Genomic DNA, 25,734 nt, shown 5'->3' on the forward strand with positions numbered 1-25,734 from the left:
GTGGTTACCCGTCGCGGAGCCGTTCGCATGGTGATAGCGTCGGCATCACCTGACACCCACTCCGTGGCGCTATGGTGCTTTGCCAAGAACGCGCCCCTGGTTGCCACAGCGTTGCGTACCAGCGAATGGATCATGCGTCGAGCGCTGCTCTGGTGCGATCATAGACAAGTTCACGTCGAATACTTTGCGCACCGCTGTACCGCATACCGATGACTCGTCTAGCATGCACTGCTACCGTACAGTAAAGAACGCTCGTGCAATGCGTATCCCGTTTCTCGCTATCCTGAAAGACAACGGCTCCTCGAGCACACAATATCTCAGCATGCAGGAGTCGAGACGCTCTCATCAAGCAGCGCAGCGGCTCCAGCGCCCTGCACGATTGCCCGACGAAACGCCTGGGGCGCGCCCCGATCAAATACCCGAGACACGCCATGCGCGGGAAACCTGGGGCAGTACTGTTTCGCCTGCAAGTAGGAGGGTGCACTCAAGTGATATCCAGAACTTCCCGCAGCCTGGACACGAGTGCCAACAGGTCGCTTCAAGTATGCCAGACGAGAGCGCTCAAGTTCGTTTTCTGATAGTCGGACGCACCGGTTGGATCGCCAACATGGTTGCAGAGCTACTTGAGCAGCGCGGTGAGCGGTACGCGTTTGCGAGCTTCCGTCTCGAGCAGCGCGAGGCCTGTGAGCGCGAACTGGACGCGCTGTGCCCACAGCGGGTCCTGAACTGTGCTGGGGTCACTGGGCGTCCGAACGTCGACTGGTGCGAGGACCACCGGCGCGAGACCGTCCGCAGTAACGTACTGGGCGTGCTGAACCTGGCGGACTGCTGCGCGTCGCGCGGGATCCACCTCACCAACTTTGCTACCGGCTGTCTATACCACTACGACGACGGCGAGCACCGGCCGACGGCTGAGGGCGGCAGGCCCTTCACGGAGGACGATCCGCCGAACTTTTTCGGTAGCTACTACAGTCGCACCAAGGCCATGGTGGAGGAGCTGCTGCGCAGCGCTTTTGACAATGTGCTCATCCTGCGACTGCGCATGCCCGTGAGCGACGACCTGTCGCCGCGCAGCTTTGTCACGAAAATCGCACGCTACGAAAAGGTTGTGAATATCCCCAACAGCATGACGGTTTTGACGGAGCTGCTGCCAGTGGCACTGGATATGAGCGAGCGCGGCCTTACGGGCGTGTACAACTTTACCAATCCGGGTAGCATCTCGCATAACGAGGTCCTGGAGCTTTACAGAAAATATATCGATCCAAAGTTCCAATGGAAGAACTTTACGCTCGAGGAGCAGGCAAAAATCCTCAAGGCCGGCCGCTCCAACTGCGAGCTCGACGTCCGCAAACTGCTGCGGGACAATCCCGGTGCCCAGATCCGCGAGGTCCACGCCGCCATGGAGGAGGTCTTTCGGCGCATGCAGGCGAAGGGTGTCAAGCCGCTGGTGGCGCCCTAGTATAGCACCGCAGGTGGCGTACTTTGCGGCAAAACGGTTACGCACCGAGTGACGGGTCGATGGCGTGCGCTCCCAGGGACGACTCGCTTTGCGTGCAGGGAAGCGACTGCGACTGCAGGCGCGCTAGCACAATCCTGTACTGGGCGAAAGGAACGGAAGCGTCATTGGCACCAGGGCACTTACTGCCGTGTAAGGCACCTTTCGACGCGGACCTCAAGGCTGACTGCGAGGCGTTCTGGAAAGACTTGCTCCGATAGGCTAGCTCCGCTGTGGCATCCGCTACAGGCGAAATCGGATACCGGGATGATCCAACTGCAGCGCCCTTCTAATAGTGATCCGTGTAAATGACGCAAGCCTCTGAAGAGAGTGCATCAAAGTGGCGCAGGCATTTGTTCCTGGCGTTCATGTGTGCCTTCGAATGCAGCATCCAGGGGCCTGCAGGCATTGGCTGGACGACTGCCTGCTAGCAGCGGTCAGGATTACAGGGATCCAAGGGACTCGATACGTGCATACGTGCATTACTGCATTCGTGCATGCTTCCATACGTAAAAACGTGTGAATGCTGGTGAGCACTGCGCGAATATGTGCACGCGCGCACGCTGCAGCATGGGAACACAGCGTTCTCGCCACGCTCTGGCTGGGATGTCTGAGCGACGGGAACGTGCTGTCGATGCTGCCACATAAGCAGAGTCCGTCAAGGCCGACACGCTCGAGACAGCGCTCATGAATTGCATAGTGGAGCGGATTCACGTGCGCGAACACAGGAACGAACACACAAACAAGTCCTAGTGGCAAGGCGAGTTTCAACAGATCCCCGAAAGCGCCCACACTCCGTACCTGCCAGCAACATCACTGTCGGTCGCTATCGCGCTGCTGCCCACAGCGCGAATGATGCACACATATCTCCTTGGATTCATGCCGCCAGCCTCTGTGTTGATCCTTCTGCCCTACACCATGATGGAAGCGCGCGATCCACAGAGTGCGCGCGCAATCGCCGCCCGTCGCATCAGCGATGCGTGCGCGGTGGCGACGCTGCTGCCGCCATCATCGGTCGCATACCTGGGACACGTGTCTCGCTAGAGATGGATCCTGTTGAAACAGAAACGCGCGCTACGATCGTGGCGTTTACCGTCTGTGCAGGCAGAGCTCGGAAGTAGCCGGTGCGTGTGGTTGTGTGCGTCCGAGTCGAAAGGCGCACGTTGGCAAGATAAATGTCCTCGCAGAGCACGGCGCTTTCGAACGGTGCCAAGTCGGTAACCGGTGGACAGCCCGACGGGAACTCGGACGCGCGGGTCGTCTACGGCGACCGTCTGCGCTTCGTGCCGCGGAATATCCTTGTGACTGGCGGTGCCGGCTTTATTGCCTCGCACGTTGTCGAACGGCTCGTGAGTCGATATCCCCATTACCGCGTGACGGTACTGGACAAGCTCGACTACTGCTCGTCGCTGAGCAACCTCGCGCAGGTGGCAAACCGACCAAACTTCAAGTTTATTCGCGGCGATATCCGCTCGCATGACCTGGTGCTCTACGTGCTCCAGGAGGAGTGCATCGATACAGTGCTCCACTTTGCGGCGTGCACGCACGTCGATAACTCGTTCACGTCCTCGATCCTGTTTACGGAGAACAACGTGCTGGGAACGCACGTTCTCCTGGAGTGCGCACGCCAGTACGGCAAAGTGCGGCGCTTCATTCACGTCAGCACCGATGAGGTGTACGGCGGCGAGAGCAACATGGAGACAGAGTCATCGATCCTGGCACCCACGAACCCGTACGCATGTAGCAAGGCCGCCGCCGAATTCATTTGCCGCGGCTACGTCAAGTCGTTCGGATTGCCGGTGATCATCACACGCGGCAACAACGTGTACGGGCCGCACCAGTTCCCCGACAAGCTCATTCCCAAGAGTATCTGTCTGCTGGCGCAACGCCGGCCCTGCTTTGTACACGGCTCTGGTGAGCATGCACGCAACTTTTTGTACGTCGAGGACGCGGCGAGCGCCTTTGACACCATCCTGCATTGTGGCGAGACCGATGAGGTCTACAATGTAGGCTCTGAGATCGAGAAACGCAACATTGACGTTGTGCACGACATTATCGATCTCTTCGGCCTGTCTGCCGAGGCGAACCGCCACATCGAGTTTGTCAAAGATCGCACCCTCAACGATATGCGCTACAGGATCGACTCGTCGAAGCTGCATGCGCTTGGCTGGAGGCCGCAGGTGTCCTGGGAAGAGGGCCTGCGCCGAACCAAGACCTGGTACTGCGATCCGAATAACCTGAAGCGCTGGCCGAATTATCTCAGTGGCCTCGTACCGCATCCGAGTCTCACCGAGGAGAAGCACTAGGACGGCATTCATCGCGTACGCACTGTGCATGCGGCAGGCGAGATTTCGAGCGACACTGCCGCTGGTCTGTGCATCACAGACGGCGATCCGCAGAGCAGCGTGGCATAGGATCGCCAGCGGATGCGCCTTTTGTACATGTATGACGGTTACAAGCGTGTCTCAGGTGCGCCTTTCTCGACAAGTCTGTAATACGAGGCGCTTTCGTGTCGCCTGCAACACAGGACGCATCTGAAGCGATGCGCACCGACGAAAGCGCGCATACTCTATCGACCGAGGGTCGTGGGCTTGCGACCTCATGATCTTGTGCCGGTTGCAGAGCGTATGTTACAACACACGACAGCAGCAGGGCAGTTGACGCAGCACAGGTTCGCGCGCGGCAGGTACAGCGAGCTCTGGGCGGCCTCGGTTGCACCGATACGCTCTGCGCTTGACGCGCTTCTGTTGCATAAACGTGTACTGAGGCTGTGCTCCAATAACCTGCAAGACGCCTATGTCCCATGCCACGCGGTTTGCAGAGGTATGCTTTCGTCGAGTTTGCGTCTGGAAGCGCGTTGTTACGGGTGCGGCGGGTGAAGCGTTCCGCGTCAAGAACTAGCCGCACACCGGCACGCTGTGCTGTGTCAGAGCCGTCACCAGCGTCACCGTCCAGTGGCGACCAGCCGACCCAGACAGTGCGTGTACGACCTGATGAGCGGCCGCTGCGGCTGAATGCGCTACAGCGCTGGATGCTCGGCCGACTGAGGCGAAGCCTCGAGCGTCTCTCCCCCGGCAACGTGCCCAACCTGCTTAGGAGCGCCGTCGCGCGGGCGCGTGGTGCCCCCGCGGATCCACCGCCCTTGGACGATGACTACCTCGCTCGGACCATGAGATTTTATTTGAACGCTCAGTCACGTTGCTTGCCCTTCAACGCTGAGAACGAAAGGCAGGAATTCCGAGTTTCAGCTCCGTTCTCGTCTTTTGCATGACCCGCTAATTATCACACCAAGAAATCGACTCCCTCGCGAAAAGAATGCGGCTAAACTGCGACTTCACAACCGCCATGACACCGGCAAAAAGAGCATTCATGGGTTTGGCATACTACCACATCTTCATGCATTATACACGACGGAAATGAAGAATTCAGAAATAAAGCCTTCGAGGCAGCATTTTATGAATCGTTTACAAATCTCGAGATACTGAACGTGCATCAAGCATTCTCTGCAAAACACGTCACTCCTCTGAGTGGCTATTTTCCCAAGTGCATTCTCTGTTCATAAGTATACCACAAGCTTTGAAAACATGTGCATCTGATAGTGATGCCGCTCACCTATTTCAGAGAAAAATTACACACAACCATATTACCAACAATACCCCTTATCAGAACATGCAGTTCGCTTTCGATCCTTCACGAAGCATGTGCACTTGATGCACCTTTCAGCTCGTCGACGACAAATATCAAAGTCTGCTGCATTCGAAAACCTCTCTGAAAGGATTTTTCATAACCCATTCGAGGGCTGCGGTGGCTTGGGGTCCTCAGATGCGTTTGTGGCTGCTGCGGCGGCAGCGGTCAGGTCGTCGAGAAACGCCTCGGGCGAGAGCATCTCGGTTGTTCCGTAGATAATCTGGCGATCGTCGTGGATGCGAGTGGTGAGATTCTCCCACTCAATAAAATTGCCACCTCCGACCATAAAAACGATCGCTTCGGTAAACGATCCACGCGGCAGGGATGAGGCTTTGTTTGTGCAGTGCCCGTCTCGTGCAGCAAGTGGATCCAGCAGTAATGAGGCTGCACGTTCTGCAGCTGCACCTGGGTGCTCATGTTCCGCGCCCCGCGAGGCCGAATCCAAGTCATCGTCGGGCGAGGCGTTCCGCATCCACGAGTCGACAATACTGGCAACGATTCCGCTCCGCGTCGTGGGAATCAGGCCCTTCACGGTGCTCGCCAGCTGCGTCAGGCCTTTGTGGCCGTGCTCATAGATTCGAGTGACCAGCGACTCGAAGATTTCCCTGCCTCCACCTGTCGCTGTCGTGAGGCGATCGATCATGCGGCTGCTGCTTTTGCGTGCCGGCGACGGACTGTTGCCGTCCCTGTGCGTTGCAGCGGGGTCGAGCTGGCGCGGTGTCGCTGCGCGCTGGCGCATCACGTAGCTCAGAGCGCTCGTCTGACAGCCACAGATATCGAGTACATGACGGTATTCTGCGAGCTTGGTCTGCGGAATTCCTGACGGCGAGAGGATCTGGTACATAAGCAGCAGCCGCAGGCAGTCGCGGGCTCGCTGACTCAACGACGAGGCGTCCGCGGAGGCCGTACTGGAATGCGGTTTCGCTAGAAGATCGGCTTCCCCAATGAATCGGTCTAGCGAGTTCGATTGCACACTCGAAGGCCTTTCCAGCAGTGAATCCTCGAGCTGAAACAACAGGTCCAACTTCCGTGCCTTGATCTGCTCCAACAGTGCGGATGCGATGTTCGTATGCATATCGAGCTGCCGCTTCCATCGAGTTAGTCGCGGAAGCTCGGCGACGGCGTCAGCAATCTCCCGAGTGCTTGTGCCGGTTGCCTGCATATAGGCCTCGAGCTGCGTCTCGTCTGCCGTCTCCGCGAGCAGCTTCTGGACATTGCTGCCTCCGCCAGTCCGTGCATTGATCTCCTGAACCTGCGCACGGTACGCTGTCAACGCTGTTTCGATATGCTCCGCCACTTGCGGGAACGGCAACGAAGCATTTTCGGCCCAGAACGGATCGGCCTCGTCATCGAGGTCGTACTGCGTCCGCTCTGTGCCGGGCTTGGTTGCCGGCATGCTGACTCGGCTCAGCTCGAATGGCAAGAGCTCGTGGATTAGCGCCTCATAGGTCCATCCGTGGTGCAGCATGATGGCCAGGTCGACGTCACGGTCGAGCAGCGCCAGCAGCGGCCTTCGCAGTGGCGGCAGGCCGGCTTCACTGTGTTCGCGGAACAACGCCGCCCCGCCTGGCGTATGCATATACTCCCAGATTTTGGCGCACAGTTGCAGTGCGACTCGCTCCGATGCGCCGCGTCGCAGGCAACGTATATACGGCACACATCTTAGGGTCACGCAAACAGCAAATAAACTATCCACAATAGTCGCGATCGTTTCCTGAATCGCCTGCTCATCGGCCTGTGCACTGAACAGACGCTGGAAAGAGCGCCGCGCTATGCTTGGCGGCATGCTGAAGAGGTTGCGCTTCAGACAAACAAAGCCGCAGTACAGGTCCACGACGCGAGTAACGGACTCGATGCGCCGAGCTCGAGCCAGCGCCTCGGCCAGACGCTCAAGCTCGTCGCGGCTGATAGCCGAAAGAAAATATATACTGCAGTGTGCGTATCGATCCGCAGCACAGTCTCGGACAATCGTCTGAATATTCTCGTGATTCGGCTGGATCAGGTAGACAGCTGGGACCTCGGGTATGACTTGGCGCGAGCTCTCTAAGTTCAGGTGTAACGTAACGCCGCACGTTCGTAGTGTTGGCACCTTCAGCACAGGAGCAAGCACCTCGCGCGCCGTTTGGTCGATGACGAGCACCTTCCAAAAGTCTCTGTACACGTCTTCCGCGTCCAAGTCGTCTACGGTCGCCGCGGCAGCATCGTAACCGGGGTTCAGTTGTCCATGCAGTGCACCGTTGGCAGCGCTGTGTCCGGTAGCGGCCTCAGCGCCGCGGAGCGGGTTACTGAGCGCCTCGCAGAGAACAGCTTTCTGCCGATCCCGCAACGAGAACCACGTTTTCGCCAATGATTTGAGCTGCGTGGCGAGGTCCGAGTGACGACTCGGCTCTGCTCGCGTTAGCATCGTGGCCTTTTGAGGTTGACTACCAGCAGGTAGCAGGCAAGGAGGCAGCCGCCTGCCGTCAACGCCTCCATGAGTCTGTGCGTACGCTGGGATTGCTGCGGCGGCGATCCCGCCACAGTCGAGAGCACCTGCTGCTCTCGGGAGCGACTCGACGTTCACGAGCAACAGGAAAGAAGCAGTCATCAGCGATATGATATATAGGACCTTGACAGCAGAGGAGCAATAAATATGAGCAGGCTTCTCGGTCTGTCTGGTCCCTGTCATCCATATATGGTGCTCCCGTAATGAATGAAGAGCGAGCAATCTGAACCGACTTTTTAGCATGTTCAATCTCTTTCAATCATATAATGTGCTCCTATGGCGGATAGAGACCGTCCAATCTCATGAAACTTCTTTCGACGATCCGCTCCTGTCTGCAATGCAACGTGCTTGCCAAGGATCCGTTCTCGGGTGGTGCTTGTCGATCATTTGCACCGTATCGCGTACGAGACTCCATCCATCGAGGCCTGGACTTGCAGCACAGCTACATGAGCACATAGATACACGTCCATTGTCGAGGCTCAACTGCGGTTCGGTTCCGTCTCTGAGTGCGAAGTGCGTCGCCCGCACCGCAGCATCCGCCATGCTGCATCCATGACACGCATGTGTGCTCGGATGCGTGCTGCACGGGACACGTGTCGCTCTTGACACACGTCTCTGGGATTCAGCACGGCAAACATACTCTTCTGGGCTGGAATACGCTCAAGTCGAGGTATATGCGAACTGGACCGCAGATTAGCGCGGCAGCAGTCACGAAGTGGACCTGCTGGCAACGCCAGCGCCAGCTGGAGCGCATGGCCGTGTGGATTGTAGCGAGTCTTGCCGCACCTGGAGCGAAACAGGTACGTGAGGCTCGGTATGAGCACCGGCTGCGCTTCTCGACCGAAGCGGTGCCGCTTTGGAAACTCACCATGTTGTTGGTGCGCCTTTATCACAGCAGCTGGCACGCGGGATCGCGTGAAAGCACTTACTTGCGAGAGCTCTTCTATCGGCTCGTTCCTGTTTTCGATAGCCAGCAGGAATTGACGCAATACCTGGATCGTTTACTTGCCGCTGCACGAATCTCTCGTTTCTCATTGGGTATCATTGCCGAGTCACGCGGATGGGTGTTTTTCGGTAGCGGGATCCAGCTGCAAAAACGGTCTATCGAAAACGAGCGACCTCGATATGTTCAATCAGAAGCCGCCAATGCAAGGCTGTGCACGCCCCATCGCGGTCTCATGCCGATTCCAGATGACATCGTGCTGGACCCTGGGGCGTATCAGCTGGTGGTGGAGCCCCGCCAAGATCTAGTTGTCGTCATCCTCATCGTGGAAAAGTTCGGCGTATTCCGCTGTCTCGTGGATGAAGGATTTGCCTCGATCCTGCCGGTACTCACGATCCTTGTCACTGGCGGGGGCCAGCCGTCGCTGGCAACGCGTGCACTGGTGGCCCAGATAGCGCGATGCTTGGAAGCGCACCATGCTGCTTTTAGGAGCACGAACGCCCCGCATACGTATCCCCGGTTCGACATCTACGTCATCACAGACTACGATCCATACGGCCTCTGCATTGCTCGCCAGTATCGCCGATCTCTGGCTGCAGCGCTGCCGCAGTTCACTGCTGATTCGAAGTTCACCCGTCTGCCACGCTGGATAGGCCCACGCGCCTGCCACCTATTCCGAGCCCGATCAAGTCGTGCGAACTGCGAGTTACTCCGCGCCAAGTCCGAGGCAGACCAATCTCCACTCATGCGCGGTCCGATGCCATCCCAGCGGGCACTGGTACTCGCACGAAACATCTTTGCCGAGGCAGTCCTTCAGGGCGATTCGCTCGTTGCCGAGGAGCTGCACAACATGATTGGCTCGCAGCTGTATACCGATCCATCGATGCTGAAACTGGCCAGGAACCTGCCCTGGATTGACGGTTGCCCCGGTGCCGCTGGGGATGGTATCGGTACCCATGACTTGCATACCCTGGTGCTGCTCCTGGGACCAGGGGGTTTCGCGCGTGATTTTTTGCCGCGCTTGATCCTGGAAACGAGGCAGGAAGAGCTTAGAAAATCACTTGGGCTATGATGTGTGCGCTGCGCGTACCGCTGCGACTACTCCTTTCAGTACGAGCGCCTCTATTTCGAAGCCAAGAGGTCCGAGGCTTCCGCTGGTGTCCTCGTTTCCAGTTGTAGTGCGTGCACCGATTCAGCAAGCTCCTGGTCCAAAATCTGGTAGACACGTCGGTGACGCTCGCGCAGAGAGAGGCCCACAAACTGTGCGGAAACAATAGCAACGCGAAAGTGCGTCTCCCCGTGCGCCGGCTTGCTGGCGTGGCCCTCGTGCAGGTCCGACTCGTCGACCACCCGAAGTACCTGGGGCTGCAGGGCACTCCGAAGCTTCGATTCAATTCGTTCACGAACAGGTGCCAGTGTTCGCATGACGGCCCGCATTCGCTAACGCTGTGCGTCTCGAAGGGTGAGTGCTCTGCTTACGCATCCACCTGCCCAGTTGGACGCTGCCGCACCGGTTTTTTTTTGCATTCCCCAGGCGCCTACAAGAACGTGCCCGACGGGACCCAGCAATGCGTCCGGTGCGATCACAATCGGATAGCGTCAGGACTAGCCGAGGCCATCAATACTTGATCAACGCGAACACTGAGCGCTAGGCGCTGCCCTGCCGAGCCTTCGGTCGGGTTGTGCAGAGACTGACCGGATTTCAACAGATATCAGCGGCTCTTGATCATTGCATGTCGATGGACATTGCAGGGCGCGACGTCGACAAGACGCCTACGGCAAGACCTTTCAGGTTCAGGTACGCACGATGCAGCGGCATACGAGCACATATGAAGAGCTGTTGAACTGGATTCGCCGCTATTAGTACGGAAGTCTGCGCACTTACGAGTAGTCATGCACATGCATCAGCTTAGAATGCACAGACAAGCGACATGCGGAACGAGACGCGCATGCGTTCCTGGGAACCTATCCCTTGACACTCGTATGCCATACGAACATCCAAGCGTATTCACTACATTGCATACGTGCAGCCACATGCATAGATATCTATATATGCAAGATTACACACAGACTTATATCCAGAAAGATGAATGCCTCGATAGCTCCACATACGGAAGCAACGCTTTGCTCGATCCTAATCTAAAATTCGAGTGCAATCAGAAAAACACAGGAGCTTTTCGTGCGGTCAAGGAACCAGTGGCGCTGCGATATTTCATGGACACGAAAGCGCAGCAACTCGATTCGGATCAGGAACCTGAACTCACAAAGCTTGCTGAACTTCAAGTACACGAGCAAGTCCGAAAGGCAGCGTTTGCCAAGTGTGACGATCAAGTCCGGGCATACGTTGCCTGCAGCCGTGAACGCACGGTTTCCGTTGTTTGGGCGTGCCGAACACTGCTGAAGTCGTTGAACGAGTGCGTCCAACAATACACGGGTGCAGAACAATATCGATTGCAAAGAATCGAGTACGCCAAAGCACACCCGAACGCGGTCAAATCGTGGAACCGTTCGAGTAAAGTCGAGACACCCTAGACAAGCACGCGGATACTGGGCACAACGAGTAGGACGCTGTGACATGACGGGCCTAGAAGACGTTCGCGTAGCGACCGGAGCGTCGCTTCGGTAGCGTTCACTGGTGACGTGGTCGTTTTATGCGTCTCTATCGTCTGGTGGCGGGGGAGGTCTGCGCTGCTCCACATGAGCAGCACGGAGCGCATGGTATCAGTCCAGGCAAGTGCCGCTCAGGAGCCGCTTACACACATTTCGAGGCATTCGTGGGCGATGTTCAGTAGACAATGAGCCAGCGACCGTGGTAGCGACGACGCCTACCGAAACGTCGCCTCCAACGAAGGCGCCACGGAGCATACGCGCTAGCACGGAACTGGTGGTGTAGCACCAACGTGATCGAAGTTCCAGGAGACTTGCCACATGCGAAAGCGCTCTCTTGGCGGAGGCCGTTCATTTTCCGCACACGCTTCGATCGAGAACGCTGTGTACTGTCCGCGATGCCGGACTTGAGTGGCGATACAGACGGCGGGCAGACATGCGTAAACTCGCTAACGTTTGGAGAATTACAGGCACCACCGTTAACGGAAATCCGCCCCGCGCTTATTTTGGTCTTATTCTGTTGTGGTGATCCCTGGCGCTGGTGGCGAGCATCGGGCTCTCTTGCCTCAGATCTTGAGGGTTCGTTTTCCTGAGCAGGCCTCGCAAGAGCCGCATCATCTTCGAAGGCGTCGTGCGAAGATACGCTGCGAGCCGGCTGCACTGAATGCGTCTCCTCGGTCGCCTCGTGACTTTCTTGCGCATTCATCGCAACTACCACGCTCGATGCACCGATTCGAGGCTTTTCCAGCTTCTCGATATCGTCAGATGGGCACCCTGCATACCGAGTACACAGCGGAGAGCGTTGTTCGTCGTTCCGTTTCGCTGCTTGCCAAAGTTTCCTTTCCAGTTCCGTGATTCTCTCTGATGCAGCCCCAGTACACGCCGCACTTGTACCTGCGTTCTCCGAACTTCGCTCTGCGCAAAGCGAGCGAGCGCTGTCAGGTGTGTCCAAGGTAACAGCCGGCATCGCGGTGGCTATCGGCTTCTGGAGTGAAGCCGGTGTCAGCTCCGAGTCCATGTGGCACGCCTTCGTTGCACGAACATGTGGCGTGCCTTTTGATGTTCGAGACGGAAGCGGGCTCGGCACATCAAATCCTAGTCGACGGAGCTCGCGTGCCGCCCGCGCCGTCAAGGGCACCGACTCAACGCCGCCGGCACAGGTCGGACCCGAATGAACACCCAGTCCGAACTCTACAGACGGGAGTCCAGGCGATTCCAGCGCAAGAACTTTTATTGTTTGCTGCGGAGTGACACAAGCGGACGACGTTCCTGTAGGGTCGCCCCGGCTGTGTGCTCCACGCCGTTCACGCTGGCCTCTCCCGGGTGTTTGTATTTCCACGGTTAGTCTGTCAGCTGACCCCAACTCCAGGGTATCCTGGCTCGATACTGGACACCCGTCCTCGGTCTGGTATCTTTTGCTCCTGGAGCGTGTGATCATCTTCTACACTGAAGGGAAACGAAGCACTGCTGGCCCCTGCTACACTCGCGAGGCACCCAAGGCATCCCGGTTCTGCAGGTAGCCGGCGGCTCGGATGCCTCTGTTGGCCGCGCTGGATCGCTAACCGCCAGAGCGGAAATGTAACGGCGCGAGGTTCGATTTGTCTCTGGGCGCTTTGAAAGCGCCTTTCGCACAGCGGCGCTCCCTCCGCAGGTCACAACACGCCAGACCTAAGCGGTGACTTAGTCTATGGAACATTGTGCGATTTGGCCTGCAGGTATGCTTCCGACTGAAGACTCGGAGGAAGCGAAGTGTACAGATCCGTCAGCGGAGGAATAAGGTATTTCAAGGTGCAGCTTCGAAGCATCTGGAATGCCGTGCTCGTATCTATGGGCATTGGGAGGCACGTGGCGGATAGGTTTTGTACCGGTAGACGGCAGCAAGGCCACATATTTTTATACGGGGACAAGATATTCCGGGATCGGCACGAACATGCTCATGTATTAGCGCTGGCGCATGCTTTGCACCAATGGAAAGTCCAAGGATAGTGCTTTCGCCTTGATCCGCTCTTCCGATATTCGAGGCCCTGATACGGGTACCACAGAGCGAGAATCCCTACCCGTAGAAAGTTATGTTTCCAATGCTGTGAAGATAAACTATTGAAAGGAGAACCTTGCCGCGCCGACGGTTACCAGAAGTTCCTCTGGTCTGGCGCACTTGGCGTCGAGATTGGATTCTCTCTATCGTCGGTTGTCGCAAGCGCACAGTCGGGATACTTTCATGAGATTCACCGCTCGTACACCATGAGAAAATGCAACCTGAACAGTTAGTATGCACGCCGGGATCTCCCACTATACTCGACTGATGCGTGCAACGCTTGCTCTCCGTTGGTCTAGGGCGTGCACGCTGCGCCCTAGCATACGAACCGCTACAATTTCCGATTCAGGACTTGTCTCTTGGTACGAGCCTTCGGCTATGCCATACCGAACTTAGCAGCCTCGCGTAAGCTTTCCACAAAACCGTCCTTGTCTTACTCCTGAGTAAATTTCGTTACATTGACACAGCGGAAACGTGGCGCACCTACCCAAACCTCGCCTGCATATCTGCGAAAACGCCTCGTAGCCGTTCGTGCGCCATTGTCCTCGAACTTATTCGCCAACCTGGTACTTGCCGGCTTGCGATGCCGTTTGCGTGTTATGCGCAGCAAATGCATCCTACGAACACTACAGGCGGCGACAGTGCAGGCAGTACCAAAGTATGGGCTGCGGGAGTGCTGGTTCTATGACTTTGGCGATCGACTCCTTCCGTACGAGCCGGTGCACCGGTGGCAACAGCAGCTGCGTGCGATCCGACTGGGGCGGAGCGGCGAAGCACCGGCAACGACGTTGCGGTTTCCGGACGCTTTCATGTTGCTCACGCACACGCCAGTGTACACGCTAGGGACGGCTGCAAGCCCGGGTGACCTCGGTTCTGCGCTGCAGGAAGCAAGCTGCGCAGTTGTTCGTACGGAGCGCGGCGGCAAAGTTACTTACCACGGACCGGGTCAGGTCACTGGTTACGCTATTATGAACCTGAGACGATATCGCTGTGACCTGCGGTGGTACGTTTCCTTGCTCGAGGAGGTTGTGATTCGGTGTCTGCGCGACTTTGGAATACCCGGCGAGCGACGCAGTGATCATCATGGGGTCTGGGTTGCCGGGGGAACCCGCAAAATTGCCTTTATTGGCGTGAGCGTTAGCCGTTGGGTCACCTGCCATGGGTTTGCCCTGAATGTCAACCGGGAGGTGCTCCCACCGTTCCGACGTATCGTTGCATGCGGTCTCGATGGCAACACCGTGACTTGCATGCAGGATCTGCTGCCGCATCCGAACACCTGTTCCACAGAGCAGGTGCGCAACTCACTTGCCACGCACTTTAGTGAACTGTTCGATGTTGCACTGAAACCTTACGCACCTTCGGCGGCGTCGGGAACAGATTCGCGATCAGGGACTTGATAACAGCGATGAACGCTATCCTGTTTCGAACGCTGCCGCCATCTTAGGAACTCGACTGTCGATAGCGATGCCCAGTCGCTTGTTCTGTAGATGCAAAAACACGACACGATTTGGGTTCATGCCAGGTGCAATTGCGGCAGAGAAGACGATGACGCGAGTACACCTGCGCCAGCGTTAGGAAGCTAATCAGGCACTTGTCTGGCAATCTCGTTGTCGCTGGAGCGTGGCACCCCGAAGAAACGTGGTTTATGTGCTGCAAAAAAAAGCCCGGCTTTGCAACGCTGCTGATTTGTTGGCGCTTATGGCCGCAGTAAGCGCCAGGCCTCTGGGTAGACTTGGCAGATCAAGTCGTAGGGTCGGATCGATGCATCCAGAACCATTTGTGACATGCATCCGGCTTTGGCGCTACAGCGTTGACAGCGACGTCGGATCACATCTACAGCGCTAGCCACCGAAAGCATTCACAGAATTCCGAGCTTTTCTGAACCAACATACGCATGGGCGCCTGCGCAGCTGAAACATGTTGGCATCGATGGAGGTACGCCAGCCGGTGATCCGCCGGGCGTACGCGAGTGATCTGCAGCTGTGATCCTTCATATGTACATGAAAGAGACTAAATGTTCAACTATGTACTGTTGGCTCTCTAGCGTAAGAACTAGAGCGCGAGGCCTTCTTTGCAACAAAACCGTTTACCTGGGAATCCGCCTAACGAAACACCAAGGTATTTCGAGCTGTGTTCTGGGCACTCTTTTGCTGGACAGGTCCCCGCCCGCTGGTACAAGCACCAATATCAACAACTTCGTCGTTCCCAATAGGTCAGTGAGTGGCGTAACCACGGCGGACTCGGCACAACTTGTTCTGCCAGGATGAAACGAACTGCGTTCGCACCTGGTTTGCCGCTGAACCGAAGAAGACTTGTGAGGACAGCGCCGCGTGCAACGGGAGCTGGTACGGCGCGTAAACCTGCACAGCGACCACTCGTGGCAGGCACTACTGCGTCCAACGGCGCGGCACCAGTCAGGGGTATCGCAACGCGCAAGAGACGTGGAGGTGCGCTGCCCGGTGACCCCGCTGCACCCAAACACAACGTCACGATTCTAAACTACCGCGATGATGAGTCTCTGACGCTCGCTGTTCCCGAGGACCGCTACATATGGTGGTATTTCCGGGAAAATGGTTATGAGCTGCCGTCATCGTGCCTGAACGGGTGCTGCACCACGTGCGCCGCCAAGATCGTTCGCGGCAGTCTAGAGCAGCCCGAGGCGCTCGGACTCACACGAGAGTTCCGTGACAAGGGCTATTGTCTACTGTGTGTAAGCTATCCGCGTTCCGCACTCGTGCTGGTCCTTCAGAGCGAGGACGAGGTCTACGAGCAGCAGTGGGCAACAACTTTCGAGAGCGGCGGCAAACGCTGGGGCGGCCTCATCCCAGAGGAAGACTAGGCGCTGCGAAAATCGCTGGTGAATGCGGCAAGGGTTCCACGGGAGCTCGCTTTGTTCTCTGACGCACCACGTGTGTGAAATAGATATCGAGGAAACACGAGAAGCCGCATTTGTTTCGGACGTATCACCGAAAATACGCCACGGTCTGCAGAGCGCCAGCGCCGCGTTCCAAGGAACCGGCCCCCTTCTTCTTTACCAAAAGGTTGCAGGAGCTTCTGTAGCCTACCGCGAACGGCTGCCATTCAGACCGTGCGAAAAAGCAGTACGACTGGACAATGATCTGACAGTCGCCGCACCTCTTCGCGCTTTACTTGCGTTTGCTGAAACGCTGCGCCGTAGATCTCTATATCAAAGCGAATATAGCTGTCGACGATGTGTGCGGCAGCACTGGCGCTACAACAGAAGTAGTCTAAGCGCCATCCTCGATTCTGGAAGTAGTTCTGGACATGCCGATACCCGATGTAGGAGTAGGCGCGGACAGATGGATGCAGCCAGCGGAACGTGTCCAGGAGTGCGCATTCCTGCAGGGTTTGCGAAAAACTCGCCCGCTCCTCATCAGTAAAGCCCGCGCTGCGACGATTGCCCTCCGGGTTCCAGATATCGATTTCCTGGTGGGCGCAGTTCAGGTCACCGCACCAGATGATGGGTTTCCCAGTGCCTTGTCCAAGGCGTTTCAGCTGTGCCCGAACTGCTTCGTCCCATACGCGAATGCGATAATCAAGGCGCTTGAGGCCCTCGCCGCTATTCGGTACGTACATGCTACACACCACACAGCTTGAAAACTCGACAATGATGACCCGCCCCTCAGAATCTTCTACGCCGAGCTCGGGATCGAACCCGTATTGGACTCGAACGGGCTCGCCAAGGCAAGAGCCTTTTCGCAGAAAGAGTGCCGTCCCAGAGTACCCACGCTTGCTTCGACACGGATGGAAAAGGCAAGTCTCATAGTGCTCTTGGAGCGCGGACTTGATCGCTTCAGGAATAGGTTCTGACACTTTTATCTCCTGAACAGTGAGCAGGTCCGGGCACTCGTGCACAATGAACGCGTCGAAAAGGTGTTTCGATCTTGAGAGCGCACTTCGCAGTGAAGCAATGTTGTAGGAGGCGAGCTTTGCGACTTTCGGGTCTTGCGGCGCACCCCAGGGGCGTCCGCTCGAACTGATCGGTACATCTGCAGGACTTTCCTTCCCGGTGTCTCTCAATTCGCCGCGACCAGCGTTTTGAACAGCGTTTCCTTTTTCAGCTTTTTTTTCATCTTTCGGAGAGCGCTGCACTGTTTTGCGTCGTTTCCTTTCACCCTCGCCAGCCATCGCTAGTGGTACAAGTGGAAACGAAGCTTGCTTCTGTCTGCGCGCGCTCACCAGGAGGCGTGCGGTATCCGGGTTGACTGCCGCTCGGGTACTAGAGGCCATGCCTCGTATGAGTGGCTCGATACCCACCGCCGTTCTAAGTCGAACGACAGCGGTGTACAATAGTGGCGGCAAACGCGCCCTAGACATAGCGTCTCCAGCCGAGGGGCAGACGCCTCCCAGTTTTTTTTCGACAGGCCACCTACTGCTGCTTCCAATCATGTCTCAAATAGCTCGACTTTGAGAGATTGTCCAATAAAGTTCATTCTTGTCAGCTCTGGAGGTCTCGTCTCCAGCGCTGCACATCTCCTAATATTGATCGCGGCATTAAAGTCACGATTCACGAATTCCATGCGTTTCGTGTCATCATTGGTTGTACTTACCAATGCAAGGGGTCTACGAACTTTCGCCCTCCTCTCCATTTGCTCCTCCGTCAGTGGTCCGTACTTTTTTATATCTTCAGGGCTCCGCTGACACTTTTCCATCTCCACTGTCTGAAGTGTACATCCCAACTCGTGGTGTGTATAGGACGTTCGGAACTCATCTATCGGTATCGTAACGAAACGCCGTGCACACTCTTTGTACGTTCTTGTCGTTGGAGCTGGTGTACACCCTTTTTGGGTCTTCCATCGCCCTGCTCCGTACGCGACTACGAGCCTTTGATTTCATTCTCCTTCAGGGCACTCAACCCAATGAAAAAGTTGGCAAACGCCCGCTACCTCCCACCGTATAGATTCATACGCAAACGAGCCCACCGGGGCTTGGTATACTCCTCCCATAGCGCCTCCCAGTGAGCAACACGAACTTCTATGAATTTCCGAAAAGCTTTAAAGTCCGCTCCTCGGCTCGTCACCTCGCTCGAAGCTTCCAGGGGATCTTTCATTCCTGAATTCCACGTACAAATTTTCTACCTCGCATTCATTATACCGGATCCTCGATAGTATCTTGCTCTCGAGAACCTCAAAAAGACGCATATCTTTCTGACGTAAGTTACCATCAGTCCCATCTTCCGCACACTTTGGTACAGCGATGGTTATGATGTTCGTATTCCCAGGGTCCACGCCAACGACAAAGTCGTGATCCTGCATCTCCTGCATCGCAAGATCCGCACCCTTCTCATCTACATGCTTCGCCACGTCAACGACAAGGTCGTCATCCTCCACTTCCTTCGTCGCAGGATCCGCATCCTTCTCATCTATATTCTTCGCCACGGGCGAAGCCGAGGACGGACCAGGAGGCGAGCCCGACGGCGCTGGAGGTGCAGAAGAACGAGGTTGTCGTTGGCGTGGACTCTGCGAACACGAACATCGTTACCATCGCAGCACCCAAGCGTGAGGAAGATGGCTCTGACGGCAACTTACGTCAGAAAGACATAAGTCTATTGAAGCTCTCATGAGCGAGATATTACCAAGAATCCGGTATAATGAATGCGACGAAGAAAAGTGAGACATCGAACTCAAGAGTGAAGGGAATTTGGAAGCGATCAGCCGGGTGACGAGCCGCGGAGCCGATATTGAAGCGTTTCGAGAGGCTATGAGCATTCACGCAGCTCATGACGAAAGCCTTTGGAAAGAATGCACAAAGTTCAGGTGGGCTCGTTTGCGTATGAACCTGTACTGTTGGAAGCAGCGAGCATACGCCGGCTTTTTCAATCAGTTGAGCGCCCTCAAGGAGGACGGGAGCCAAAGGCTCGTAGTAGCATACGGGGCAGGTCGATGGATGACCCACAAAGGGTGTATACCAGCTCCAACGACAAGAACGTACAAGGAGTGCGCACACCGTTATGTAAAAATACCTTTAGATGAGTTTCGAACATCTTCTACACACCACGAGCTGTGTTGTACACTTCAGAGGGTCGCGATGGAGAAAAGCCAGCGGCTCGCTGACGGAAATGCAAATGGCAAGGAGGGCGAACCTTCGAGGACTACTCGCTTTGGTTAGTAAAACTAATGATGGCAAGAAACGAATAGAGTTCGTGAATTGAGATTTTAACGCCGCCATCAGTGTAAGGAGGTGTGCAGTACTGGAAAGAAGACCCTCGGAGTTGGCGAGAGCCAACTTTGCGGGGCAACCTCCCAAAATGGAGTTATACGAGATGAAGTTGAAACCAGTAGCAGGTGGCCAGTTGCGGAACGCCGGCACAGGCGTCTGCACATCGATGGGTAGACAATCGGTCTACGGCAGACGGTGTGCCAAGTGCCACCATTGTACACTGGCTTTCCAGCGTTTCTCTTTTGCAAGGCGTTTGGTGGTGTTTCCAGAGACGAATTGTTTACCAAAAACGTCTTCTATCGATCTTCGAAACCAACGTGCTGCTTCCTCTGTGCGGCACGGGGCGTACGCTATGCGCTTTTCTGCTGATTGACAGCGGAAGCGACGAGTCCGGTTACTGCCTTGAAGACTTAGACGCTTTAGAGAGACCATCATATCGATGGTTTCAGTTTTCTGACCTCCTCCTAACCACCACGCTCGGATCTCTGTTGCAACGGCACGCGCAGCAGCTCTCATGGCAGCCAAAGCTGAACCCGGGCATCGAGAGAGTGGAAAGCTGCATCAAAGGTGGCGCAAAGCCAAGGGAGCCGGTCATCTGAGCAAGCTTGCATCACCTGCAGAGCTGCGAGCACTCGTCCAAGCGAAACTGACACCCGAGGAGCAAGTGCGTTTTGGGATGCAGTGTGCAGGGCTGGCAGCCAAGGCACTTGAGGTACTCGACAAGTCGCTTACATCTTTAGAGCAAGACATAGAGAACGAGTCGTGTGACTGGGAAATAAGATCGGACGCTGCTGTGGACCGTGTTGCGAGACGATTCCTTGCCGATCTCGAACAGCTAAAGCAAACTGGCAGCACGCGTCGACTCACCCAACTCAGTATTTGGCGTCGCATCAGTCGCTATGTCTTACTGGCGGAAATGCGAGCATGAACTGCAGGCTGAAGGCAGTCCTTTTGTGAGGCAAGTCGCGAAGATCGCGGACCAGGCATCCAAGACTCCGGGATACCGCCAGGTCGTTGCCTGGGAGCATCTGGAAGAGCTTGCAGACGCGGCGACTGCAGATGGTGTATTCGGTTCGCAGTCGCGGTCGATGTCACGTATCTTGCGTCGCCCAGAAAGTCGGTTTGGACTCTTGCTCACGAAACTAGAGCTTGGTGAGGAGCTCTGCACACCCGAGGAGCGGCGTTTGATGCTAGCATTGGATACCTCTGATGCGAGACTTGAACCCGAACGCATGCGCTCGAGGAAGAGGGCACCTGGTGGAGCGCAGGATGGCGCCTCTGCAAAGCGCGACCACGGGAGGTCTGCATCCGTTTCGTCGTCGTCGTCGTCGTTAGATCCAGAGCACGGGGACGACGTGCACCCAGCGGCCAAGAACGCGTCGTCCGTGAGGAAGAAAAGACGACATCATCGGCGACGATCATCCAACAAAAACGAAACCGGGGAGAATCCTCAGTGAGCCAGCATTTGAGCGAGAGTGCCGCCGAATCATCGCCGTGCCCTGGCCCAGTGGATATCGCATGATGCCTCGTTTACAGCGGTTCACCCATGATCCTGGGTGGTGATTATCGCCGCCGGAATACCTCAGGACTAGATCGCGGATCGTTGGAAGCTACGCTCGCGTCCATCGCGTGTACCATGTGCTGCAAAAGTGGTGCTTGTCTGCAGCTCCACAAAGAGCACATGATCGCGTGCTGTGCTGCGAGCACCACGGCGCCGGCCTCTGTCGGCAAACGCGCTCAAAGGCGTACTCGCGACAAGCATGAATTCAGCAGGAATATTGGCGCTGGTTGAGGCACTACGACTGACTATCGAGAGACCAGTCTCAGCAACCGCAGCACTCGCCGATCACTGGGGCGCAGCTTAAACTCCAGCATCGATGCGGCCGCGTCAGAGCCAGACCTGCAGACTAGTGGACAGAGCGCAGCATGCCTCATTCTGGATCTCGCAGAAGTACCCGCCAGAGACGCTTTTCAGGGTAGCCAGTGGCGGATCGCGTCTATTTCGCTACCGGGAATTCGGACGGATTCCGCGTCCAGTCGACCGGGGACGGTTCACGCTCTCCACTCGGACGTCAACGCGTTTCACTTTGGTGATGAAGGTGCTGCATCCATCCACCGACCAGTCTGCATGACGATTCGAAGAACATCGGGCGGAACCTTTGATGCATACCTCTGGAGCATGATTCGCAGAGGTGTACTTTTTTGCAGGTCGTCGAGGTAGAGCGTGTGGCGAGAGCCACATATTTGAGCGACCTCGCACCGGGCGTGATCCAAGACACCATTCGGCTGATGCTCAAGCGTGCCTCGCGTACCCGACATGTCGCTGCTCACCTTCGTGATGCTGGTGTGCTTCTATGGGTAGCGCACTTGCGCCCGTTTGCGAAGCGTAGCGGACCTTGAGGACAAATGGCACGCTCCAGCAGCCATGCGCTTGCATAGGTCATGCATTCATCATGTGCTGCTTTCCAAAGCAGCACCCAGGGCGTGGTCATCAAACACGTCGTGGAAATCCCAGAACTGCACATTCCAGCGGGGTTGGTAGCGCCGACACCAGCGCTCAAACCCCTGGATATATGCGGGTCGCAGGTGCGCATCCAAAGCGTTCCGGAACGCCACCATGGACTCCTCGATGATCGAGGGATCCATGAGAATGCTCCCCGACAACGGATCCAGCATCACCTTGACCGGAACATGCTCATAACCCCAGAAAGGCAGTTTCGTCCCGATATCGCCGACCGCTGCCCATCGGAATGAAAACGGCACATGTCGCTGGAACGCTGCGGCGAAAGCGCGATTCCCGACTCGAGGCGACCCAAAAGTCACACACATCACCAGATCCGATGACAGACGCAACGACTGTGAATTCTCAAAACACGTCATATCGAGGGCAGCGATGCTTGCCAGAGCCCCGCCGAGAGAGTGACCTCAAAAGATCACCGGTTTGTGGTTGCAAGATGCACTATCCAAGGAGTTCATCGCACTACACGGTTGCGCTTCGCTCGCATCTGCTGCTGCTGCTGCTGCTGCTGCTGTTACAAAGGCCCACCTAGTTCCTCGTCGGTCCCACTGTCATGAACTCTGAACTGGATCAACGGGACACCGCCTTCTCCAGAGACGAATTCTCTTTACTTTTGGCGGAACCCGCGCTGAAGAGCCTAGAGCAGCGCTGCACCGACTCTGAGCTGCGAGAGTGGCTCTCGCTTCTTGTCGCACACTACCGAACTACTGAGTACCCCGAGCCAAGGTTTCTCGATGATACGCTGGAAACGCTACGACGATGTATAGCAAATGCCGTTGAAGAGAATAGAGAGGCGCAACTGCCAGAGGGTGATATTTACGATAGCGCTGGGGAAACGGCTGGGCCGCTCGCTCTAGAGTTGCTGCTATCAAGCCTCGATCTCATTGCCAAGTCGGTTCTGAAAAATGCAGCTCTCGAAATGCCAAGAGACCACGGAACAAGCGAGGCGTCGGATCGATCAGCCGCGTCAAAAGCTGCTGGAAAACACGCTAGTGCCGTTCGTTCAACGGCATCCACTGCGCTGAGGCTCTTGAGCGGCCTCTTCTCTGCAGACGATTCCCGCGTGGGGCCTGCCACCAGTGACGCGCCCAGCGAAAGCGCGTTGCATGTCCTTCTACACAAGTTGCCGTGCTTGTTACAGCTCGTTGCCGACGGCTACCGTGCAAATCCCGCGCTCTACCGCCGCTGCAAGTCCTTTGTGAATAGTTTTCTAGCGGAACACCTCACCGCGTATAGTTGTGCTTTATGTATCGCTAGTGCGGATATTTCGGAAGGAAATGTTCTTCCAACGTCAGCTTCGCTCGGTTTTCTCGAAAGCATCATCAAGCTGAGCACCGGATCCGATACTGTGCCTCCAGCTGTTCTCTGCGCTTGTATCAGTAAGCTGACGACTGCGATTGCGCTTGAGCAAGCGCAACAGGGACAAGCATCGTCCCGGAACGCTGGAGCGAGCCAGTCAATACTTACGGATCCTTCGCTATCAACGTTGCCTCGTGCTGGACTAGCGCTATCTGAGGTGGCGAGCGGGAAGGCATCGAACGCTCCCATGGCTAATTCGAAGGCGCTAGCAGCTGAGCACAGGCAAAGTGCGCTCCAGAGTCGCGAGCAGCGTCGTGTGCTCGCTGTGTTTCTCGCTGGCGTTAGCGCCGAAAATTTGAAACGCCTACAGAACCTCCATGGACATGCGCTCATCGTGCTGCAGTTGTGGATTGATCACATCAAGCCCAGTGACTTGGCCGCGGATGAAATGCTCTCAGCATTCTCCATGCTCATGGATGCTACGATTCGGTACTATCGAGAGCCAGTGTGCCCGCTGCTGCTTCTGCAAGCAGTGCAAAGTTTCGTGTATCGCTGTTCTTCAGAGAGGGCCAAGTATCCTCTAACTTTTCTTGATCGTATTCGCGCGGCAATTGAGACGGTCATCGGAATTGCCGGTGAGGACTGGCAACCGCTGGGCGCCCGCGATCCACAGCAGACGCAACATGAGCGCAGCGTGCGATTCGCGTTTTCCAGCCTCGGGTTGGAGTTCCTGACTGCGTATGCGATTCCTCTCGTCGAGGCCGTCTTTCGCGAGGACAAGACAATGCGGAGGAAGCTCATCAGTGCAATAAGCGTAGTAGCATTGCGCATTCTCAAGGCTCCATCGCCGGAAGACCCCGAAAACACGCCGCCGGCAATCGTCAGGGAGCTGACGGCGGCATTGGACCCGAGGCTGCACAGCTTAGGTCGGGGACTTGACGCTATGGCCTACGACTGTGACATTCAAATTTATGCGGATGTAGCAGCGGGCTGGAGACCTTGTTTCGAGGGAGACCTGCAGGTCGCGTACAAAACCAGGGCCGCTCTGCTCATCTACAAACTTTTAGAACCGTCCATGTTGGATGATTTCGGAAATGAAGTCACTGAATCCAGTGAATCTGGTGGGCGCTCCCAATGGCGAGTGAAGGACTTGCAGGAGCGACTCGTTTCCGCGTTTGAAGACATCGCCTTTTTTCGCTTTAAGAATCGAATGATGCTGCTTCTGCTTGGTCAAAGCCTGGGGGCAATTTTTCGACATAGTGACTCGCTCCAGATCGCTCTCATCGGTGAAAGCAGCACCCGCAACCAAAGCCAGTCGGTAACCACAGCGGCACTGTTCCAGGCGCGAGACGTATCCGCCGATGAAGCGCGCTCCCTGCGGCGCATCGCTTTCATGCTCTTTCATAGTCGCGTGGGTGAATTTACGTCCCAAAGCCGGTCTCTACTGCGCAGAATTGAATCCGACTGGCGCAAAAATGACGCGAAGGTGTCCGCGGCCTGTTTCCTGCTCCTTCGTGTCATGCTTCTGCGCTTTCCGCCCGAGCATCTGCTTGGCTCGCGGGCGACACTCTTGTCAGAAACCTTACGCATATTACGTGGTGCAACGGGAGAACCCATTGCTGCTCTTGGCGCTATCAAATTCGTGGATCAGCTCCTTTTGCTGAATATGCCCGAATTCAGCTATGTGCTACCCATGTTCTTGGCAATCGAACCTTATGCCGACGGATTCGCGCCCGAGCCTTTGCTTTCCAGGGGCATATTTGCGGAAAACGAGCCATTCAGGAAGCCTGCGCAGAGCATCGGCACGCTCTTGCCTCCGTACGCTGTTGGCCAGAGCGCGAAGCGTCAGGGAAAGCCGATTCTCGTCGAACTGGCCGCAGGCGTCGAGGACTTTGGTGATGCACTGCCCCCCGAGGCCGGTAGACCTATCCGAATAGATCCTCAGCGGTTTCTAAGATCGAGGCAAAATCACTTATCAGTCAGTGCAAAGGAGACTCCCCAGTCCTCGAGGAGTGTATCGCCCACTGAGGCGCTACGAGCTCTTCGTAGTTATGCGCTGCACCTGGAGTCTTCCAACGAGCAACGTCGTTGCGTCTATATCTTAGCCCTTTGCTATGTGCGTGCTACCAGGAACCAGAGAAGAGAACTCGATTCTGATATGAATTCTACCGCTTTCCAGGTGCTCTTGGAGGGAATCGTCTAGTGGAGTCGTTTGTTTTTTGGCATTACATGTGCAGTTGCACAAGTGACAACGCACATGTTACACCCGTGGCAGAATAAAGTGGAGCAGGTCGTTTCATCCAACACAAAGGAACAAGCTTGAGTTTGGAATTCCGTCCACGATCATCAACTCCAGCCTATATGGGGTTTGTTCTGTAATTAGATTCTCCACCGTTCTCTTACGAGCGGATTGCAATACCTTGGACGTCTCTTGTCCTCTAAAATCGTTTACAGCAGTCAAAGGGTGATGACGGCAGCGCTCAAG

General features: G+C 56.2%; 10 protein-coding genes and 1 non-coding gene across 11 annotated transcripts, besides 6 other annotated features; 6 read left to right on the forward strand and 5 right to left on the reverse strand.

Annotated features, from left to right (window-relative positions):
* Positions 1-223: 223 nt before the first annotated feature.
* Positions 224-1,459, forward strand: CYME_CML005C (similar to dTDP-4-dehydrorhamnose reductase; the record flags this gene model as incomplete). Its single annotated transcript, XM_005536627.1, has 1 exon — positions 224-1,459. One exon carries the CDS (start codon positions 224-226, stop codon positions 1,457-1,459), a length of 1,236 nt encoding a protein of 411 aa, XP_005536684.1.
* Positions 1,290-2,961: a sequence feature (possible transcribed region).
* Positions 2,573-4,585, reverse strand: CYME_CML008T. Its single transcript, XR_002461402.1, has one exon. It is a non-coding gene; the product is annotated as a hypothetical transcript (transcript).
* Positions 2,671-3,801, forward strand: CYME_CML007C (dTDP-glucose 4,6-dehydratase; the record flags this gene model as incomplete). Its single annotated transcript, XM_005536628.1, has 1 exon — positions 2,671-3,801. One exon carries the CDS (start codon positions 2,671-2,673, stop codon positions 3,799-3,801), a length of 1,131 nt encoding a protein of 376 aa, XP_005536685.1.
* A 691-nt stretch (positions 4,586-5,276) lies between the features above and the next one.
* On the reverse strand, positions 5,277-7,910 carry CYME_CML009C (probable vesicle transport related protein SLY1; the record flags this gene model as incomplete). The annotated part of the gene is made up of 1 exon (XM_005536629.1): positions 5,277-7,910. One exon carries the CDS (start codon positions 7,908-7,910, stop codon positions 5,277-5,279), a length of 2,634 nt encoding a protein of 877 aa, XP_005536686.1.
* A 431-nt stretch (positions 7,911-8,341) lies between these two features.
* Positions 8,342-9,682, forward strand: CYME_CML010C (similar to DNA topoisomerase VI subunit A; the record flags this gene model as incomplete). Its single annotated transcript, XM_005536630.1, has 1 exon — positions 8,342-9,682. The coding sequence occupies one exon, from the start codon at positions 8,342-8,344 to the stop codon at positions 9,680-9,682; it is 1,341 nt and encodes a 446-aa protein (XP_005536687.1).
* Positions 9,683-9,732: 50 nt separating this feature from the next.
* Positions 9,733-10,047, reverse strand: CYME_CML011C (transcriptional regulator bolA; the record flags this gene model as incomplete). Its single annotated transcript, XM_005536631.1, has 1 exon — positions 9,733-10,047. The coding sequence occupies one exon, from the start codon at positions 10,045-10,047 to the stop codon at positions 9,733-9,735; it is 315 nt and encodes a 104-aa protein (XP_005536688.1).
* Positions 10,048-10,789: 742 nt separating this feature from the next.
* Positions 10,790-13,315: a sequence feature (possible transcribed region).
* Positions 11,396-12,655, reverse strand: CYME_CML012C (hypothetical protein; the record flags this gene model as incomplete). The annotated part of the gene is made up of 1 exon (XM_005536632.1): positions 11,396-12,655. The coding sequence occupies one exon, from the start codon at positions 12,653-12,655 to the stop codon at positions 11,396-11,398; it is 1,260 nt and encodes a 419-aa protein (XP_005536689.1).
* A 536-nt stretch (positions 13,316-13,851) lies between the features above and the next one.
* On the forward strand, positions 13,852-14,649 carry CYME_CML014C (lipoate-protein ligase B; the record flags this gene model as incomplete). The annotated part of the gene is made up of 1 exon (XM_005536633.1): positions 13,852-14,649. The coding sequence occupies one exon, from the start codon at positions 13,852-13,854 to the stop codon at positions 14,647-14,649; it is 798 nt and encodes a 265-aa protein (XP_005536690.1).
* An 866-nt stretch (positions 14,650-15,515) lies between these two features.
* On the forward strand, positions 15,516-16,091 carry CYME_CML015C (similar to ferredoxin; the record flags this gene model as incomplete). Its single annotated transcript, XM_005536634.1, has 1 exon — positions 15,516-16,091. The coding sequence occupies one exon, from the start codon at positions 15,516-15,518 to the stop codon at positions 16,089-16,091; it is 576 nt and encodes a 191-aa protein (XP_005536691.1).
* A 242-nt stretch (positions 16,092-16,333) lies between these two features.
* Positions 16,334-17,590, reverse strand: CYME_CML016C (probable DNA-(apurinic or apyrimidinic site) lyase; the record flags this gene model as incomplete). The annotated part of the gene is made up of 1 exon (XM_005536635.1): positions 16,334-17,590. One exon carries the CDS (start codon positions 17,588-17,590, stop codon positions 16,334-16,336), a length of 1,257 nt encoding a protein of 418 aa, XP_005536692.1.
* Positions 17,591-17,691: 101 nt separating this feature from the next.
* Positions 17,692-18,651: a sequence feature (repetitive element).
* Positions 18,525-19,508: a sequence feature (repetitive element).
* A 647-nt stretch (positions 19,509-20,155) lies between these two features.
* Positions 20,156-23,058: a sequence feature (pseudo-gene of triacylglycerol lipase).
* Positions 22,504-25,452, forward strand: CYME_CML020C (hypothetical protein; the record flags this gene model as incomplete). The annotated part of the gene is made up of 1 exon (XM_005536636.1): positions 22,504-25,452. One exon carries the CDS (start codon positions 22,504-22,506, stop codon positions 25,450-25,452), a length of 2,949 nt encoding a protein of 982 aa, XP_005536693.1.
* A 241-nt stretch (positions 25,453-25,693) lies between these two features.
* Positions 25,694-25,734: part of a sequence feature (possible transcribed region) that runs on past the window's edge.

Source organism: Cyanidioschyzon merolae, chromosome 12 (assembly GCF_000091205.1).
Source record: "Cyanidioschyzon merolae strain 10D DNA, chromosome 12, complete genome".
NCBI classification, from domain to species: Eukaryota; Rhodophyta; class Bangiophyceae; order Cyanidiales; family Cyanidiaceae; genus Cyanidioschyzon; species Cyanidioschyzon merolae.